The sequence below is a fragment of the Ailuropoda melanoleuca genome, chromosome 2 (assembly GCF_002007445.2).
Source record: "Ailuropoda melanoleuca isolate Jingjing chromosome 2, ASM200744v2, whole genome shotgun sequence".
NCBI classification, from domain to species: Eukaryota; Metazoa; Chordata; class Mammalia; order Carnivora; family Ursidae; genus Ailuropoda; species Ailuropoda melanoleuca.
In genome coordinates this window covers 165,318,746-165,336,492 of record NC_048219.1, presented here as the reverse complement: position 1 = coordinate 165,336,492, position 17,747 = coordinate 165,318,746, and the positions used below count along the sequence as shown (strand labels likewise).

At 40.0% G+C, this 17,747-nt stretch overlaps 1 protein-coding gene across 3 annotated transcripts in view; it reads right to left on the bottom strand.

Moving 5' to 3' along the window:
- AOX4 (aldehyde oxidase 4) overlaps positions 1-17,747 on the bottom strand; it is a 57,137-nt gene that overhangs the window by 13,234 nt on the left and 26,156 nt on the right. For all 3 annotated transcript variants that reach the window (XM_034641094.1, NM_001304853.1, XM_034641086.1), the window contains 12 exon segments: positions 17,137-17,299; positions 15,042-15,134; positions 14,154-14,323; positions 13,472-13,586; positions 12,810-12,932; positions 11,003-11,099; positions 7,066-7,190; positions 5,152-5,285; positions 3,870-3,957; positions 3,481-3,567; positions 3,105-3,296; positions 1,837-2,064 (listed from right to left, as the gene is read on the bottom strand). In XM_034641094.1, the coding sequence (XP_034496985.1) occupies positions 1,837-2,064; positions 3,105-3,296; positions 3,481-3,567; positions 3,870-3,957; positions 5,152-5,285; positions 7,066-7,190; positions 11,003-11,099; positions 12,810-12,932; positions 13,472-13,586; positions 14,154-14,323; positions 15,042-15,134; positions 17,137-17,299 (1,615 nt within the window).

Sequence of the window (17,747 nt, the reverse complement as noted above, 5' to 3'; positions counted from 1 at the left end):
GACTCTTCCAGTGGAAGAATCCACAGCCTGTGCAAGTGGCTCCAGGGACCAGGCCATAGGAGGAAGGAGGCTGTTCTATGTTAGGTGGTTTGCAAGTTGCTGGAATTTTTCTTTACAGCAATTCCTCTCTCATGCTAGTGCATGTGGCCCAGCATCCCACAGGTGCCCCCTTGGGACCTCGACCCCTGTGCTGATGCCCATGCCCCTGCTACCAAGCACGGAAAATATCAACTAATTTAGCTATGCTGGTCTCCTGAGTCTGAGGCTGTATCTCAGGGCTGTCACATTCTCTACAAGAACTTTTAAACTTGGTGTTTTCACCTAATGATAATCTAACGAGAGTAATAGATAACCACTTAACAGTGAGTATTGCCACATGCTTTCAGAGCCCATGTTAGATTTTATGTTGATGATTGTACAACCACCAAGTAGGGCTATTTTAAGTAATGGGGCATATTAGAGACAAGAGGTGGGACAGTGAGTCAGCACACCCTATGTAGGCATTTAGGATAAAGATTTCAAAATGCCTTGTACAGCAGCAACAGCCGGAACTACCATCATTTTGTGAGCAAGCACTTAGTTTTATTTTTTTTTTATTTTTATTTATTTTTTTTTTTTTTAAAGATTTTGTTTATTTATTCGACAGAGATAGAGACAGCCAGCGAGAGAGGGAACACAAGCAGGGGGAGTGGGAGAGGAAGAAGCAGGCTCATAGCAGAGGAGCCTGACGTGGGGCTCGATCCCACAACGCTGGGATCACGCCCTGAGCCGAAGGCAGACGCTTAACCGCTGTGCCACCCAGGCGCCCCGCAAGCACTTAGTTTTAAAGAAGCCATGTCTTCTACTATATTAAGTTAATGTTATTATTTTCTTACTGGCATTTGTGATACTATTTTTATTTAATTTCCAATTTTGTTTGTATTTTATAAAGGCATAAGAGCTAGAAGAAGCTTATTCCTTGTTTTGAGATTATTCACAGTTAAATAACATCAAAATAAGTAATTTAAGTGATCACAGGGTCCGCAGAAGCTTTCCTTTAAAGGGGGTCTGTGTGTTATTCTAGCTTGAGAAGCACCCCCGGGGGAAAGACAGCAGCGACTCCAAGCCGTGCAGGGCTCCTGGCCTTCCCATCTCGCCCTCTCATTTTGCTTTCTGCCTTGTTAGTGGACACCAAGGAAGGGTGTGTATGGAAGATAATCTGGTGAGAGGCATTCATACCACGAAGGGGGCCTCTATTCCTTCCTTGGCATACGTTTGTTAAGGGGTCATATCAGATAGGGATAGAAGCAAAAAATAAGACAGAATCAGAAGCAGAGCCCCATGAAACACTGTTCAAGGTGAAACCTAAAACAAGGCACAGCAGTCACGGAGCTTTCACGTAGTAACTCCAAGTTCCTACGTGAATGGGGTGGCTCTGTCTGTTCTCGTGTGTTTTTGAAAGCTCTGTCTTCAGATGACCCCACTGCTGCCACTAAGAATTTAGGAAAGAGAGAAAGAGATCCTCTTATTTCTCCCAATTCTCTCATGGATTTGAAATTAGACCTCATTCCCCAATGCTCATGTTTGGGGCCCTGCCCAAGGTCAGACCCCTCAAGCTAGACTTTACCCATTGATCACTCTGAGTCCCTGGTACCATGTCACACCCGATCTGCCCTGATACCTGTGGTCTCCCACACTTGCCTAAACCTGCTTTGTTCCCTGCTGTAGGAATCTGCCCCGGTTTCTTCTTTCTCCCTGCAGGAGGCCATCCCTAGTTGCAAAGATTGCCGTTTTCAGACAGCCAGTCATGTGGAAAAGGGCTTCTGGTGAGAAGACAGACACCTCTCTCAACCTCACCTGATTGTAGTAGGCCACAGGGAACCCAACGGTAAATTTCATGGGGACTGCGGCAAGCCCCCTCTTCTTCCAGTAGTTCTTTTTGTTAAATTCCTCTGTAGCCAGTTTCCTAGCAGAGAATGAAGATTTCTCCAGACATTCTTTCCAGCATCTTCGCAATGGCTCTGGATTAAATGTCTGCTTGTAGGCTGTTGTGCTAATTCTCTTATACATGTTTATTTCTTTAACCTGAAAGACAATAAAATGGATTTTAAGGACATAGGCTTACTCCATTAGTGGGGCATGGGTTTTTGCTATATACCTGATATGAAGAAAGTCTTTCTAAAAAAGGAAACTATTTAAATGTCTGTAAATATGCAAGTGCAAGAGTACGTGTATAAACATCACAGTAACAGCAATAACCACAACAGCAGAAACTACTGGTGAACACTTCATCTGCTCCAGGCTGTAGGCTAAGTGTCTTATCTCAGTTAACTTCACCATGACCCTGAGAAATAGCAGGTACCAACTATTATGAACCCTGCCACAAATTTTGTTAGTGGTGAGACAAAATTCTCCCCACTCAAAATTATTCTACCCCTACACAACATTTCCTTATTCTTTTTTTTTTTTTNCGGGATCACGCCCTGAGCCAAAGGCAGACGCTTAACCGCTGTGCCACCCAGGCGCCCCAACATTTCCTTATTCTTAACTGTTCAGATTAGCTCCTTAACATCTGCAGCCGTGGTAGAATGTCTGCACAAATGGCAATCATTTCATTCTCCGTGTTCATGCTCTTAGGTGGCTTCGCCCTCACTCTGGGATTGGCCATGTGACTGCAGGCAGACACGTGAGGGCTCGCCACACTCCTGCCACTCTTGGGAAATCTGTGATCACCACCACGAGAACTAACTTGGGCTAGTCTACTGGAGGATGAGACTCTGGAGGTGAAGTGGACATGACCCTTCTCAGCTGAGATGTCCCCCAGACTAATTGGCCCAGTGACCACCAGGCACATAAACGAAGCTGTCTTAGACCATAAAACTCCAGTTGAGCTGGCTGAGACCAGAAGAGTTACCTAGCTGATCCTGAGAACCAGAAGAAATACTTTCTGTTATTTTAGTCCATTAAATTTTGTGGTTGACTTGTTATATATCAAAAGCTAACTAATACACAGATGGTGTACTTTATTTCTTTGAATCTACTTAGAAGCTGATATAATGCTATATGTAGGCACTCAAGATATATCTGAACCAATGCTGTTTTGTTAGGGGGTGCTGACTTATTACCTCTTCAGGGGATAAGTTACATTGCGATGCCACAGCAGCCATGTAAGCTTCCGCCACCACTGCAGCCTCAGGGAAGCCATATCCTCGGAAGGCTGTGTTGGATGGCAAATTTGTCTTGCAGGGCCTACCCCGGCACCGGAAATTAGGAATATAATATGCATTGTCCGACTTCAGCACGATGAACTCTGTTACCTGAATTAAAGCAAAACAAAACAACACTTCACATCTATCAAATATTCAAAACCACTTAACCAAATTTTTTCTCTAACTAGAACCCTTCATAGAATTTATCTACTTTGTATGACAAATATTCATGCAAATAAAGTGTGACACATACAGCTCAACTGGTAGCCTCTGGGAAAGGCATATTTCTTACCGACTCAGACTCATCAGGAGTGCATCCACCATTGATATAATATTCAACATCAGCAGCTTTGATCACACTGTTGTTCATGAATCCAATCTACAAAGTGATATAAGTAAAACCACTTTCTCGATACAACCACGTTAGTACACAAACACATGTAATCACAGTTGTCAGTCTACCTAACTTATGAAAATGGTTTGACGTAATAGTCACCAGAGGGACACTGAGGCTGATGCCCAAGTTGACTAGGATTCCAAGAAAGTTCTGGTCAGTTGTAGGCAGCATCCAAATATTCCTCTCAAGTGGTACGGAATTTAGTAACTGTCCTTCCTGTCGGTTGGTTGGTTATCACTGAACAATGTTTTAGGCAATTTCCTAAAATTTTTTATCTCACTCACTTTGTATTTTCCGAGGAGTGGGTGGCGGCCAGCAGTTATCAGCATGTCATCACCACGCTCTAGAATAAACCGGATTGGGCGGCCAGTCCTATAGGAAATGACTCTATTAATATGCTGGATGCTTTATAAATTGTAGAAACAAAGAGATGGGGAAGGGGGCTTGAAATAATCAGGCTTAGTGGTTTTCAAGGGGGGAAGTCACATGCTTTAAACAACATTTCAGAAGTTTGTGGGGGACGTTAAAATAAACACGGCTCCTATTATTATCCTGGTTTTATCATGTCTGAGAATTTATATATTGAAATGCTACATTATTTCGTTTTAAGTTACTTTCGCTCAAAATTTTTTATATGACATTAGGGGATTGTATGATTATTTTGCAATTATGTGTATAAGTAGGTTATATTGTTATGAACTTTACTTTGGGATATTAAAAGGGGCATTAAAATAACTGCCACGGGGGATTTTGAGGCTGGAAAGGTTGAGAACCAATGCTCTGTTGAGCTCAGGCTCCTTTTCATTCAGCTCCCTGTTCATAAAATGTCCGTTGAGGACTCTGGCTTCTGAAGGAATGTTCCTGGTGCGTGCACACCCGTACGTATAAGACGGCCTTTTCTATTGTTGGAAAGTGCCAATGACCTAAGGCATTCACAGTTCTTCCTTTTGTAGTGGTAGCCTAGGATAAGTTAAGTTTGTCTTGAATATTTGGAGAGGTTTAGTAGTTATAAGGTTCACAAAAGTCACAGCTATTCCTGTGTCTGGTTATTCCATTTGGATGATGGAGAGGCTAAGTGAACATTCCCAGGAGCAGCAGACACTGGTTTTTTTCATGACAAAACCTGTCCCTTGTAAGGTTAAGGTTTTGACCCTCCTTCCACACAGGCAAGCTCAGCTTGATTTATTTTAACAATTTAAAACATAAATATTTTAAAGAGTTAAAGTCAATGAAAAAGTAATACATGGTTACGTCTCAGTCAAGACACACAGTGATTACATCTATTTTACCCTATAATCTTACAAGACAGGTAGATATTATTTTCACCAGTTTATGGGTGAAGAAACTGAGGTGGCTTGTCAAGGTGACCTTGTGAGTGAGCGGCAGTTCAAGAGCAGGGTTAGAACACAGATCCTCTGGTTCTGGTCCAGTGTTCCTCCGCCCACGTGCTAAGTCCACCCTTTGGAGATGAAAGGCTGTGACCTGCGGGATGGAGGCTGGGGCACACGACCGGAAGGACACGATGGTCTCTGCACCGCCAGGAGCAGCTGCTACCACGACAATTACTTGTTGGCGGCCACGGCACCGATGGCTCCTAGCAGAGCAGGCTTGGTCACTTTTCCCCCAAACCCTCCTCCAATTCTTTTCACGTGGCAGGCGATCCTACTCCTTGGAATGTTTAATGCTGCAGCCACAAATTCCTGCAAGAGGTAAGTTCCCGAAGCCACATAAGTGCAATTTGATAGTTTATTTCCTCACCTGTATACTTCCTGTCTACCTAGTCAAATCCGTAATTCAACAAATAGAACATTTATTTCGTTCTAAGTATGGGACATACTTAGTTCCATAACTTAGAATATTTAGAGCTGTGCAGCCATCACCATAATCTAATTTTAGAACATTTAAGCATCCCCAAAGAAACCCTAGACCTACTGAGCAGTCACTCCTTATCTTCCTCTGGCTTCCCAAGCACTAGGCAACTACTGATCTAGTTTTTGTCTCCATAGATTTACCTGTTTGAAACACTTCATATAAATGTAATCATACAATATGTGATCTTTTGTGACTGGCTTCTTCCACTTGGCATAATGTTTTCAAGGTTTTTGAAAGCATGTTGCCCATATTGTAGCATGTAACAGTACTTCATCCCTTTTTATGGCTGAATAATATTCCACTGTATGGATATACTGTATTTGTTTACCCATTCATCAATTGGTGGGCATTTGGATTGTTTCTACTTTGTAAACAATGCTGTTATGAACACTCACATATAAATTTTTGTGTGGGCAGATGACTTCAATTCTCTCAGGTAGATACCTAGTCATGGAAATGTTGGATTTATGTAGTCACTATCTTTAATATCCTTAGAAACTGCCATGCTATTTTCCAGGCTGTGCCATTTTTCATGCGTATCAGCAATGTATGAAAGGCTGTGAGTACCCTGTACCCTAGATACCCCTGGGAAATGCCTCATTAAGTTAACTAATTATACCTTAGAAGGTATTGATGATAGACAGCAATGGTAACCTGGGCATGCATTTTATCCATTTGGAGCTCAGACCTGCATATTCTCTGTCAAAAGAGAGCTCACAGGTGATCTTTATCACTTCTCTCAATTTATAGAAAAAGATATTGGTGCCTGACAACTTGTGGGAGATTACATAGGTTTTTCGAGGCAAAACCATAACTCCTCACTCCTCTGCTGTCCACTTCAAAACTTGTCACCATGGAGGCCACAGCCACATCCCAGCTCAACATCAGTTCCCTCAGACTTTCATTTTGCCTTGAATAGTAGCTTCCTCCTCCCACTGAGCCTATCTACCCCTGCAGGATCCCAAGGTACCAACCCACTTTGCTCTACCAGGAAGCCCTCAGCTTTTGATTTTCCCCTCAGTAGTGCTTGTCATTACTCCTCCTCCCAGTATAGCTGTTTAAGTATCCCCCTGTGCCAGACACTATTCTAGACCCAATATCTCCACATCTCAGAAGAGGGGAATGTCAGAGGATTTCCTTTACTTGCCTGGCTGCAGCAATGCCTTTTATCTCAACCACTGGAATAGGACTGGAAATCACCTGCTACTGCATGAAAATGCAATCGCTTTACATGTGCATCACCAATACATACAAACACTGAGACAGAGAAGTGACATGAATGAACCACAAAGGGAAATTCAAATATAATAAGAAGGCTTTGACATCCCTGACATTATGTTTTACACTATCAGTTGCTTTAAGGGTAAGATTTATCTTACCTATGTTTTGGAAGGTAGCAAAATTTTCATTTCTCTTTGAAAAGTCTGCCCTTTAAGAGAAATATGTGCCCCATTTTTTCCATTCTGGATTGTAGCTTATGTCAAATATACAGAGAGTTTGAGTTACAGGAGTCGAGGGAATCCAAAGTTCCCTAGAGCAGAGTGCTTGGTTGTAGGGCCCTACAGCACACCACATCTGGAGTTCCATTTTCCAAAAATATCCTGTTACCTGCGCATGGCTTGGAAACTGTGTTCCCAGGTATAGGACCATTTCTTTATCTTCCTGTTTTGGGATAGCCAGGATAGTTTGCGTTTCCATGTAGAAATGTTCCTGCCCTTCTACATGGGCCTCACCTATAAGGTGTAAACACAGGACAATGCTTAGTTTAAAATCCCAAACTGGGGGCTCTCAGTGTATTTGGTTTATGAGGAGCAAGTTGCTTTATTAGCTTATGGAGAGCTGGAATTTGTATCATTTGGTTAAACCACTTTTTTTTTTTTCTAATTAAGACTTGTGTACAACCAGCTATATGACCCTGGGTCATTCACTTCCTCCCACTTGGCCTCAGTTTCCTCATCTGTCTAATGGTGTGGTGAGATCTGTGATGTGCTGGACTTGAGCATACAGACTAACCTAGCTACACATGCAGGCACCATCATCTCTTTGGTGAATCTGGCCAAGTTATTAAACCCTCATTTCGTCCTCTGTAAAATGGGGAGGGGGGAGAGCAATAACAGTATGTACCTCAGTCCAGTGATGTCAGGATTACTGAGTCACAGATCAGTAGTTCGTGAAAGGACACAAAGGTTTAAAATGGTAGAGCTGAGGTTGTTTCTTTCCCTAAAACCAGCTTGCTCCTGCTGGTTTAGCTGAGATTTTTGGCTTGCTCAGTATATCCTTATCATTTTCTAGGTTATACCAGAAGAGGCATTTGGCCCTACTTTCAGTATTTGGAAGGCATTTTTACTTTAAAATAAAATAAAAACTAGGGGCGCCTGGGTGGCACAGCGGTTAAACGTCTGCCTTCAGCTCAGGGCGTGATCCCGGCGTTATGGGATCGAGCCCCACATCAGGATCCTCTGCTATGAGCCTGCTTCTTCCTCTCCCACTCCCCCTGCTTGTGTTCCCTCTCTCGCTGGCTGTCTCTATCTCTGTCAAATAAATAAATAAAATCTTTAAAAAAAAATAAAAAAATAAAATAAAAACTAAATACTTCACTATTTTTGCTTTAAATGTATGTCAACATAATTCAGCTAAGAATAGCAACAACAACAAAAATTAGCCAAAAGATTCCTGTGCTGTTAAAATAAGTGAGGAGTTATTTTTGCCAAGAGTCAAAGGATTTCTTGAAATTATCTCTTTGGACAACAAAATGTGAGTCATGCAAAAAGCCCCCCCCCCAAAAAAAAGCTCTCTTCCAGGTTTTCATAAAAGATTAAAAGCTTGCAGAACTCTCTATTCCAACTCTTTAGAAGAGGGTAATAGATTCTGTGAAAATTACTATTTTCTTTTGCCCAAGACTGGTAGTAATTCTCCTTAAAGAACTGTGCTTCTCAATCTTGAAAACACCTTAGGATCATCTGGGAAGCTTTTAGATAAATACTGATGCTCTTGTCCTATACTCAAAGTTCTGATTTCATTGGTATGGGGTGGGATCTGGGTATTGGTATTTAAAAAAAAAAAATCAGGGCGCCTGGGTGGCTTAGTCAGTTGAGCGTCTGCCTTCAGCTCAGGTCATGATCCCCAGAGTCCTGGGATGGAGCCCCGCATCTGGTTCCCTGCAACTGATGAATTATTGAACACTACATCTGAAACTAATGATATACTATATGTTGGCTAATTGAATTTAAATGAAAAATTAAAGAACTAAATAAACAAAAGCTAATTGTGTTTTTATATACTAGACACAAACAAGTAGAAAATTAAATAAAAATAAATGTCATTAGAACAGCATCATAAAGCACCAAATACTAGTTATGAATATTAAGAAGGATGCGCTCTGTAGTGAAAACTACAGTTATTGAGAGAAATTAAAGTAAACCTAAATAAAAGGCAGGGTCTATCCTGCTCATGGATTGGAACTTAATACTGTTAAGATTTTCAGTCTCTAGGTTGATATTGTTTCAATGCAATTCCAGTCAAAATCCAAGCAAGTTATTTTTAGTGAAAATTGATGAGCTGATGATAAATGTATATGGAAGTGCAAAGAACCTATAATAGCTAAGGTCATATTGAGAAAGAATTAGCAAAAGGACATTATACTCTCAGATTACAGAACTTACAATAGAGTGACAGCAACTAAGATAGTGTGGTCTGTTACAAAGATAAACAGATGAATGGAATATAATAAAGAGTTCAGGGGGCGCCTGGGTGGCACAGCGGTTAAGCTTCTGCCTTCGGCTCAGGGCGTGATCCTGGCGTTATGGGATCGAGCCCCACATCAGGCTCCTCTGCTATGAGCCTGCTTCTTCCTCTCCCACTCCCCCTGCTTGTGTTCCCTCTCTCGCTGGCTGTCTCTATCTCTGTCAAATAAATAAAATCTTTAAAAAAAAAATAAAAAAAAAATAAAGAGTTCAGAAATACACATACACATACGTAGACACCTGGAAAACCACAAAAGCTGCACTGCAATTCACTAAAGGAAAAGGTAGTTTTTAATAGATGGTGCTGGGTCAACTAGATATCCACTTGAAAAAAACTGAAACTTGACCCCTGCATCATGCCAGGCAGAAAAATTAATTTGAGATGGATTAGAGACCTCAATGTCAAGGCTAAAACATTTTATCAAGCTTCTAGGAGTAAACATAGAAAAATATCTTCATGACCTTTGGATAGGCAAGAATTTCTTCATGGGCTCAACAACACTGGTCACCATAAAGAAAAGACTGACAAATTGTTCTTCATTAAAATCAAGAACTTTTGTTCATGAAAAAGAATAATGAAGACAGTGAACACACAGTCTACAGGCTGGGAGAAGATATGTGCAATACTTATAACCAACGAAGAACTTATACCAAAAAACATAGAAACCTCCTATAGATTTGTAAGTAAATTAAGTAATTATTATATTATTAATTATGTTAAAAGTAATTATATATAATTATAGCAATATAATATTAATTATAATTATCACTTTTAATTAGTTAAAAAACAGGCAAAAGAGTTCAACAAATATCCCACCAAAGAGGATCTAAAAATGGCCAATACACATATGAAAAAAATTCAATATCATTATCATCAAAGAAATTCAGTGGAAACCACAATGAGATACTACTCCACCAGATTAGATAAAACTAAAAAGACTGATGATAACAACAGAACAATGGAACTCTCATAAGCGCTAATAGGAGCACAACTGGAACAAAAATTTTTTTAAATGTTTGTATTAACTACTAAAGGTAAATATATAAAAACACTATTATTTAGCAATTCTACTCCTGGGTATATTTCAACGGAAATGACTGCTTATGTTTACCAAAAGACATGTACAATATTAAAGAAACTTTATTCATAACATCAAGTTGAAAATAGGTAAAAAGTCTATCAATGGTAGAATGGATAAATAAATTGTAGAATTATTTATACAATGGAATACTCCTACACAATGAAAAAGAACTACTGATCTATGCAACCATGTAGATGAATCTTCCATACAAAATGTTGAATAAAAGAAGTAGGCACAAAGAAAGTTATACTGTAAGATTTAATTTGTATGAAGTTCGAAAGAGGTAAAACTTTTCTGTGTGATAAAGACCTTTGGGAGAGTTATTGATTGAGAGAGGGCAAGAGGAAGCTTTCTGGGCTGCTGGAAGTGTTCTATATATATATATTTCTAAAGATTTTATTTTTAAGTCATCTCTACACCCAATATGGGGCTCGACCTCACAACCCCAAGATCAAGAGTTGCATGCTCTTCCAACTGAGTCAGCCAGGCCCCCTGGAAGTGTTCTGTATCTTGATGTGGGTAGTGTTTACATAGATTTGTACAGATACATAAAATTTCATCAAACTGTAAACTTATTATTTGTGCATTTTAAATCTTGATTTAAAAATCACACTAGGGTTGAGAGCTCTGCCTTGGAGTTTCAGTATTTCTCAAACCAAATGATTGAACTTAGAGTCTTCAACTTCAGAGGAGTTACTTTTCTGGCCTAAGACCACTTACCTTCAATGATTTGATCAACATATTTAAAGGCTTGCTCTACATTTCCTTGCTCGACTTTCTTTTCGATGGAAAAAAATGAATTGTGCTCTAGCGCTTGCTGCAAGTGAAAAACAAACCAAAACAATAAAAAGTTTTGTTTTTTTTCACATCCTAATAAGCCATTCATCCCCCATCAAACTGCTATGCTCTTGCTTTATCAGATATTCACACACCACAACAGACAATCCCAGCAGTGTGGAGAGCCTGCAGAAACTGGGATACCATGGGCTACAGGCATGGGTGACTCAGTTTTGTTCAGGGCTCTGAAGAAGAGCTGAGGGGGAAACAAGCATATATGAAACAGGGCCTCACCCTCTAGATTGCTGAGGGATGACCTGAGGCAGTTGGGTATTCAGGTGCCAACTTTGTGGTGTGAGTGGGGGCTGGAGTAAGAGGGTAGAGAGAGGCCAAGGAGGAGGCTGGTGGAGCTGCAAATGCTCAGAAATGGCCTTGTCTAGGTGACCTAAATTAGGTGCTGAATTGCATGGAATTAGGACAGTTACAGACAGGAGGCGAAATCATTTGAAGTCAAGGGCACCTCAGAAAGCAATAGTTTGAGGCTGAAAAAAAGCTAAGGGGCCAAAAAGAGAACAAGGCCAGCCTGGCTGGGGAGCAGGTTTTCTATCAAGAAGCAGCTGGATAAGCTTCAAAGGTGAATTGAGGTTGGATTATGAAAGACCTTGAGTTCTATGCTAAGAACCTTATTGAGGGGGGCATGATTGTATAAGAAAAGTGACCTGATGAACACTGAGGCTTAGAAAAGTTAATGTGGTGGGTAGACAGGTTGAAAAGGAGTACAAGAGCCTCTTTAAGTGGTTACTGTAGTAAGTCTGACAATAAATGGTGAGGTCTGGGCTGAAGGGTGGGATGGAGGTGAAACTGAGAATGGAAAGAAAGGGGCTGACTTAAAGGCATTTAAAAGATAGCTGGGAAAGACTTGAACTTGGCAACTCTTGGGAAGAATGGAGGAGAATCAGGGAATATTGAAGACTGAAGCCTACCTGGCTGGGTTTCATTTTGCTCATGTACCCACCTATTCATCTCTCCCTCCATCACACGCATTTAATAAGATGGAACAAGTTTAGCGCTTTGCTATAGCACCATGCCCCCATTAATAACAACTAAAACAAAAATGATAGCAAATATTTACTGCATGAGTTCCATGTCTCCCAGGTGCCGTTTTAAGCATTTTAATTGGGTTTTCTCATCGAACCCTCACAATGACATTTATGTAGGTGCTTTTATAGTTCCCGTTCTAAGCTAAGAAAGTAAGGGGGATTTAAGTAACTTGGCAAAACTTTCATTGCTATTAAGAGGCCTCTAAAAGATGGAGTCAGAATACAAACCTGGGTTTTCTGTCTCAGAGCTTGGAGGAAGTGGGCAGGAGACAGAGTACCCAGGCTGTAATTCAGTAAATGTTACAACTGTTCTGTCTCACGGTGCTCTGGATTTTTCCACTGACTAGTTCTACATGGAGGTCATAAGGACATTCCTCTGGTGTTACTTATCTGTATTCTGAGGACATGCCTTGGCAAGAGGCAATGGGAGAAGAAATGGTCACAGGAAGGAAGGGGAAATCCAGGCAGGGAAATTCTCAGTATTACGTCTCAAGGTGCAGATCGCTAGAGCCTTCACTCTGAAACTATAGATAGCACTGAGCAGAGTATAGATGGAGCCCAAATTATACTATTTTGTGACTCCACCAGTTGAGTTCTGCCAGAAGTATACCGGCCTAGTCATTCTAGAAGACACGAAATGGCCTGACTACCTCTATTGTGATAATCCTTGGTTCTATGTCTTCATAAGTGATCTTCACTTTTTTAGCCGCCTCTCTTGCATGAGAATAGGTGTCAGCAGCCACAGTGCAGACAATCTGACCCACGCAAATCACCTGCAGAAAAGCCACATGTCGCCATTAGCTAAGACAAGAATCATTAAAAAGGAAATACGGTTCCCACATTCTTACATTTACCCACTGGGTTCTTATGAAAGATGATTTTTCTACCTATGAGAATAAATTCAAAACACTGGACTGAGTGAGATTTAGAGGGTACAAAAACTGGGTGCAGAACTTAACGACCTGGCTTCTGTCTTTGGAAGCATTCCTCACCATTGCCATATCACACACTTTAATCCAGTCATCCTGAAATTCTGTTGGTTCTTTTAATGTCCTATGCTCTATATTGCTTCTATGGTTTTCACAATTTTTTTTAAGAAGCTGTCTTTGACAGGGCTAATGGTTTATGATCAGAATCTCAAAAGGGTCCACAATTCAAGAGAGAATTTGAGAATCACTGATGTGGAGTCCTTGGTTCCCTGTAAGTATTTGTGATGTGAACATGAATCCACGGATGTTAGAGTCATAACCAATAGTCATTTTGGTGTTTCTAACTGAGCATTTGAGTAAAAGGCCCCATACAAATCACACACCTCATTCTGTGCATAGAGGACCTCTCCCTGATGGTTATTATCTCCTGGAACATCCTCTGCTGTTATCACATCAACAACACCTGGAAGGGCCAGGGCTTCTGAAGCATCAATTGATCTAGGAGGGAAAATTTGAAAGCACACATCAAAGTTGCAGGGGTAAGTTCAGGGTACAATATAAATGATTCCTCAAACACAGGGAAAAACTATAATGAACCTCAAAACTAAATCATGGTACAAAATTCTATGTTGAAAGTGCCAATGTTTAGCTGGTGTTTGAACTCTTGGCATTAGTTTCTTTCAAAAATTTGCTTAAAAAAGGACTGCTATCCATCCAGAAGAGGAAATGAATGTTCTTAGTTGATTTAAATATATAACAAAATCTCAATTTTATTTATTTATTTATTTATTTATTTATTTATTTATTTATTTATTAAGATTTTATTTATTTATTTGACACAGATAGAACACAAGCAGGGGGAGCGGCAGACAGAGGGAGAAGCAGGTTTCCCACTGAGCAAGGAGCCCTATGTGAGACTGGATCCCAGGACCTTAGGATCATGATCTGAGCCAAAGACAGACGCTCAACCAACTGAGCCACCCAGGCACCCCATAAGTTCTCAATTTTAATGTGAAATTGTGAATGCATTCCAGTAATACAAAGAAACATCTTTTATTTCCTTACATGATCTTTGCGTGAGCTCTGGTGCTGGTGGTCACAGCCAGGAAGAGTTCTTGGGCAATAGGGGGCATGTCATCGCTAAATACAGCCTCCCCTGTGGCATGTTTGATGGCTGACTGGTGCATGACTGGGTGGCCGATGGGGTCTTGTGGGGATTGGTAGGGATCCACACACTGTCAATGAATAAAGCAGTTATTTTACTTCCAGACATTCTCATGAACTGAAAATTGGGTCTGATATATCTTGCTTACTCACATGTCAAGAAAAATTATAGGTAATTGGTATCCATATCTGTGAGTCAAAGTTAATAAATGTCCATTGAGTATCATGGTAAGAGATATATTCTGGTTATAATCTACACCCTCACCTCTTCAAAAAGAAGACATTGTTCTCGTCCTTAAAAATTCCACAAGCTTGTAAGGATACACACAAACACACATTAAAATAACATGATCAACTTCATATAGCAATAAAGAACACTTTATACAGCTAATATGGTGCAAAGAAAATACACAATTCCTGGGGGATTTAGGATGGCTTTATTAAAGCAGGGAAGGCTTCCTAGAAGCAGTGAATGTAGAGTTAGGTTTTGAAGAAAGAACAGGCATTCACTAAGAAAAGGAGAACATTTTAAGCAACAAAACTGAAATAGTTGAGGAGGGACATTTAGAATCTAATTCCTTGTGAAGACCTGAGTAAAATAGAATAGAAGCTAAATCAAGCAAATTATGAAATCATGTGTGAGTAACAATGGGTAGTGTTGGCTGGCTTTGGTAGACGTGACCCTTACAAATAATAAAAAATATAGCTATTGAAAAGAGGAAGATATATGCAGGATGCATGCATCTGAATGCATAGAAAGAATAAAAAATAAGAACTCTACACACTGACCTGAAACATCTGAATTCCTTGTGGTGTTTTTATGGGGAAATCATCTAGAGCACTCATGTACCTTTCTGGGATATCAGGAAACTTATGGGGATCCTGAAAAGAAGATTATTTCACATTTAGCTTTACATTCTGAGTCACTAGCTTGGAGAAATACATGTAGAAATAGGTTATCCAATTTATTCTCCCAGATATTAGTCTCCAGATCTGCTGGGAGAAAGCCCTGAGCTTCGAGCTCCCTAGGCTAGCAGCAGCATGATTGTATCTGCTCATGCACACGGGAAAGTGAATGCTATTTCTAGGGAGTGGAGACTTCCTTTATGAAGAGCTCTCCTTTTGAATGGGTGGAAATATGTGCACTTCCAAACAGAGGCTGTGCTTTCAAGTCCGGGACAGTCTTCTGGGCATATATCGCAGAGAAGCAACTAAGGGAGCAGACGAAGATTAATCTACAAGGACATTCAGCTACAGATCATTTGTCATAGTAAAGAAACTAGAATTAACCTAAATATCCAATAAGAGGGAACTGAATAAACAAATTATGGAACATCCATAAGATACAATATTTTGCAGTTATTAAAAATGATTTCGTAGAAGTATATTTATGGACATTAAAAATGCTCATGAGTTATAATTAAGTGAAGAAATGGATTACAAAAATTTATGCAGAGTATCATCCCTTTTTCTTGTAAAAAAAAGAAAAGAGGGGGCGCCTGGGTGGCACAGAGGTTAAGCGTCTGCCTTCGGCTCAGGGCGTGGTCCCGGCGTTATGGGATCGAGCCCCACGTCAGGCTCCTCTGCTGTGGGCCTGCCTCTTCCTCTCCCACTCCCCCTGCTTGTGTTCCCTCTCTCGCTGGCTGTCTCTATCTCTGTCGAATAAATAAATAAAATCTTTAAAAAAAAAAAAAAAAAGAGAAATATATATGTATGCGTTCCAAATGTTAATAGTCTTTATGGTAGGATTATTGGCTTACAGTTGATTTTTAAAATTTTTGCTTCTCTGTTTTTGCTTTTTCTATAAAGATAGAACATATAATCATAATATGTAAGAGAACATATGATAATATATAAGAATATAAAACAATAGACATATTTAATAAATTATATGTAGTAACGTATTAGATATATGCAAATTACATATATAATGAACATATATAATAAACAAGAGTATATAATAATTTATAACAGAATATTATGTTAATGCTAATAATAAATAATGTTAATAAAAACGATAAAAAAGGACTGGCAGAATTGACAAAGTAAAGCTTTCAGCCATAAAAGAAATGTGTGTGTAGTCCCTTATCTGCCATTTTTGGGTCAGCTCACGACTTATCACGGGGACACTCACAGTCATGGACCACATTCTGAGAAACACTGCTGTGAAGGTCATTTTAAACTAGGCTAGGTAAGAAAAAAAAAAACAACCAGTTAAACCAGAAGCAATCTAAATATCCAAAAGTAAGGAACAGATCAAATAATGGCTCATCTATCCATAGACACATCATGCAACCATTATGTCATTTTGTCATGAAGAATATTTAATGATACTGAAAGCTGTTTGTTACTATGTGAAACAAGCCAGCTATGCTAAACCATTCTATAGATGTATATGTGTGACACATATATACACACATCCACGAAAAAGAGCTTAGAAGGATACAAACTAAAATATTAATAACAGTTATGTATGGGTGATGGGATTACAAAGGATTTTCTCTTCCTTTTTGGCTTATCCACATTTTTTAAATATTAAAGAAGGTATTGTCTTAACAAGAAAATTTTCTTTAAAATATGAAAAGATGTTATAATTTAATTACTGAAAGCTTTTCACTATTGCAGATCAACTTGATATTGCGTATTAGTATTGTCACACAACCTATAGGGCAAATGTAATAGCAAGATTGTCCCCTTCTCAGCCCAGGAGAGGAGGAGAAGGGAGAAGGAAGGAGAGGGACAAAAGAGGCTGGGAAGCCCCACACTGCAGGCTCCATCCCTTCCTGACACCCTTGCTACAGTAGGGAAGGGAAGGGGAAGTCCTTCATGTGCAGACTCATGCTCAGAATGTCAAGGCACTCAGAGACCCAGAGAAGTCATTTACCTTTTTATTCAGTCCTCGCCTCACTTTGAGGTAGAATTTGAAGAGTAAGCTGATGATGAGGGTTCGCCTGTACTCCACCATGCCACCTTTAGCTGCTGGTGGAATGTAAATCTCATCCAGGACCCAACGGCAGGCATCACTCAGCATGTGGTCATCCCACGACCTCGTAGAAAATAATGTAAACACGTCACAGGAGAGGGGAAGACAGACTAAACTGACAGAGAGCAAGGGAAGATGGAAAAAATCTGTATTCATCTTTGAAGTCTGGACAAAACCCTCCAATATGTCACTAGCTTTCTTTAGAATCTGCTGTGATGGTTTCCAAATTTTCCTCACCATCCTCCTTTATTATTATCTGTAACTCCATGGCCTGGGAATGTTGACTTTAGCTCAAAGAGCTGGGGTAACAAAGTACTAAAATCAGAGTTTCCCAAGACCTGGAACTTTGTCTTGTTCATTGCTGCATCCCCAGCAAAAGTCCATGCTTGGCACGCACATACAAGGGAATGACCAGCAAATGACCCAATTATTGATGATAGTTGTAACATTTTCACAAATGAAAGTTTCTACAGAAATGCTTTGAAAGCATCAACTCATTTTAATATCTGAGA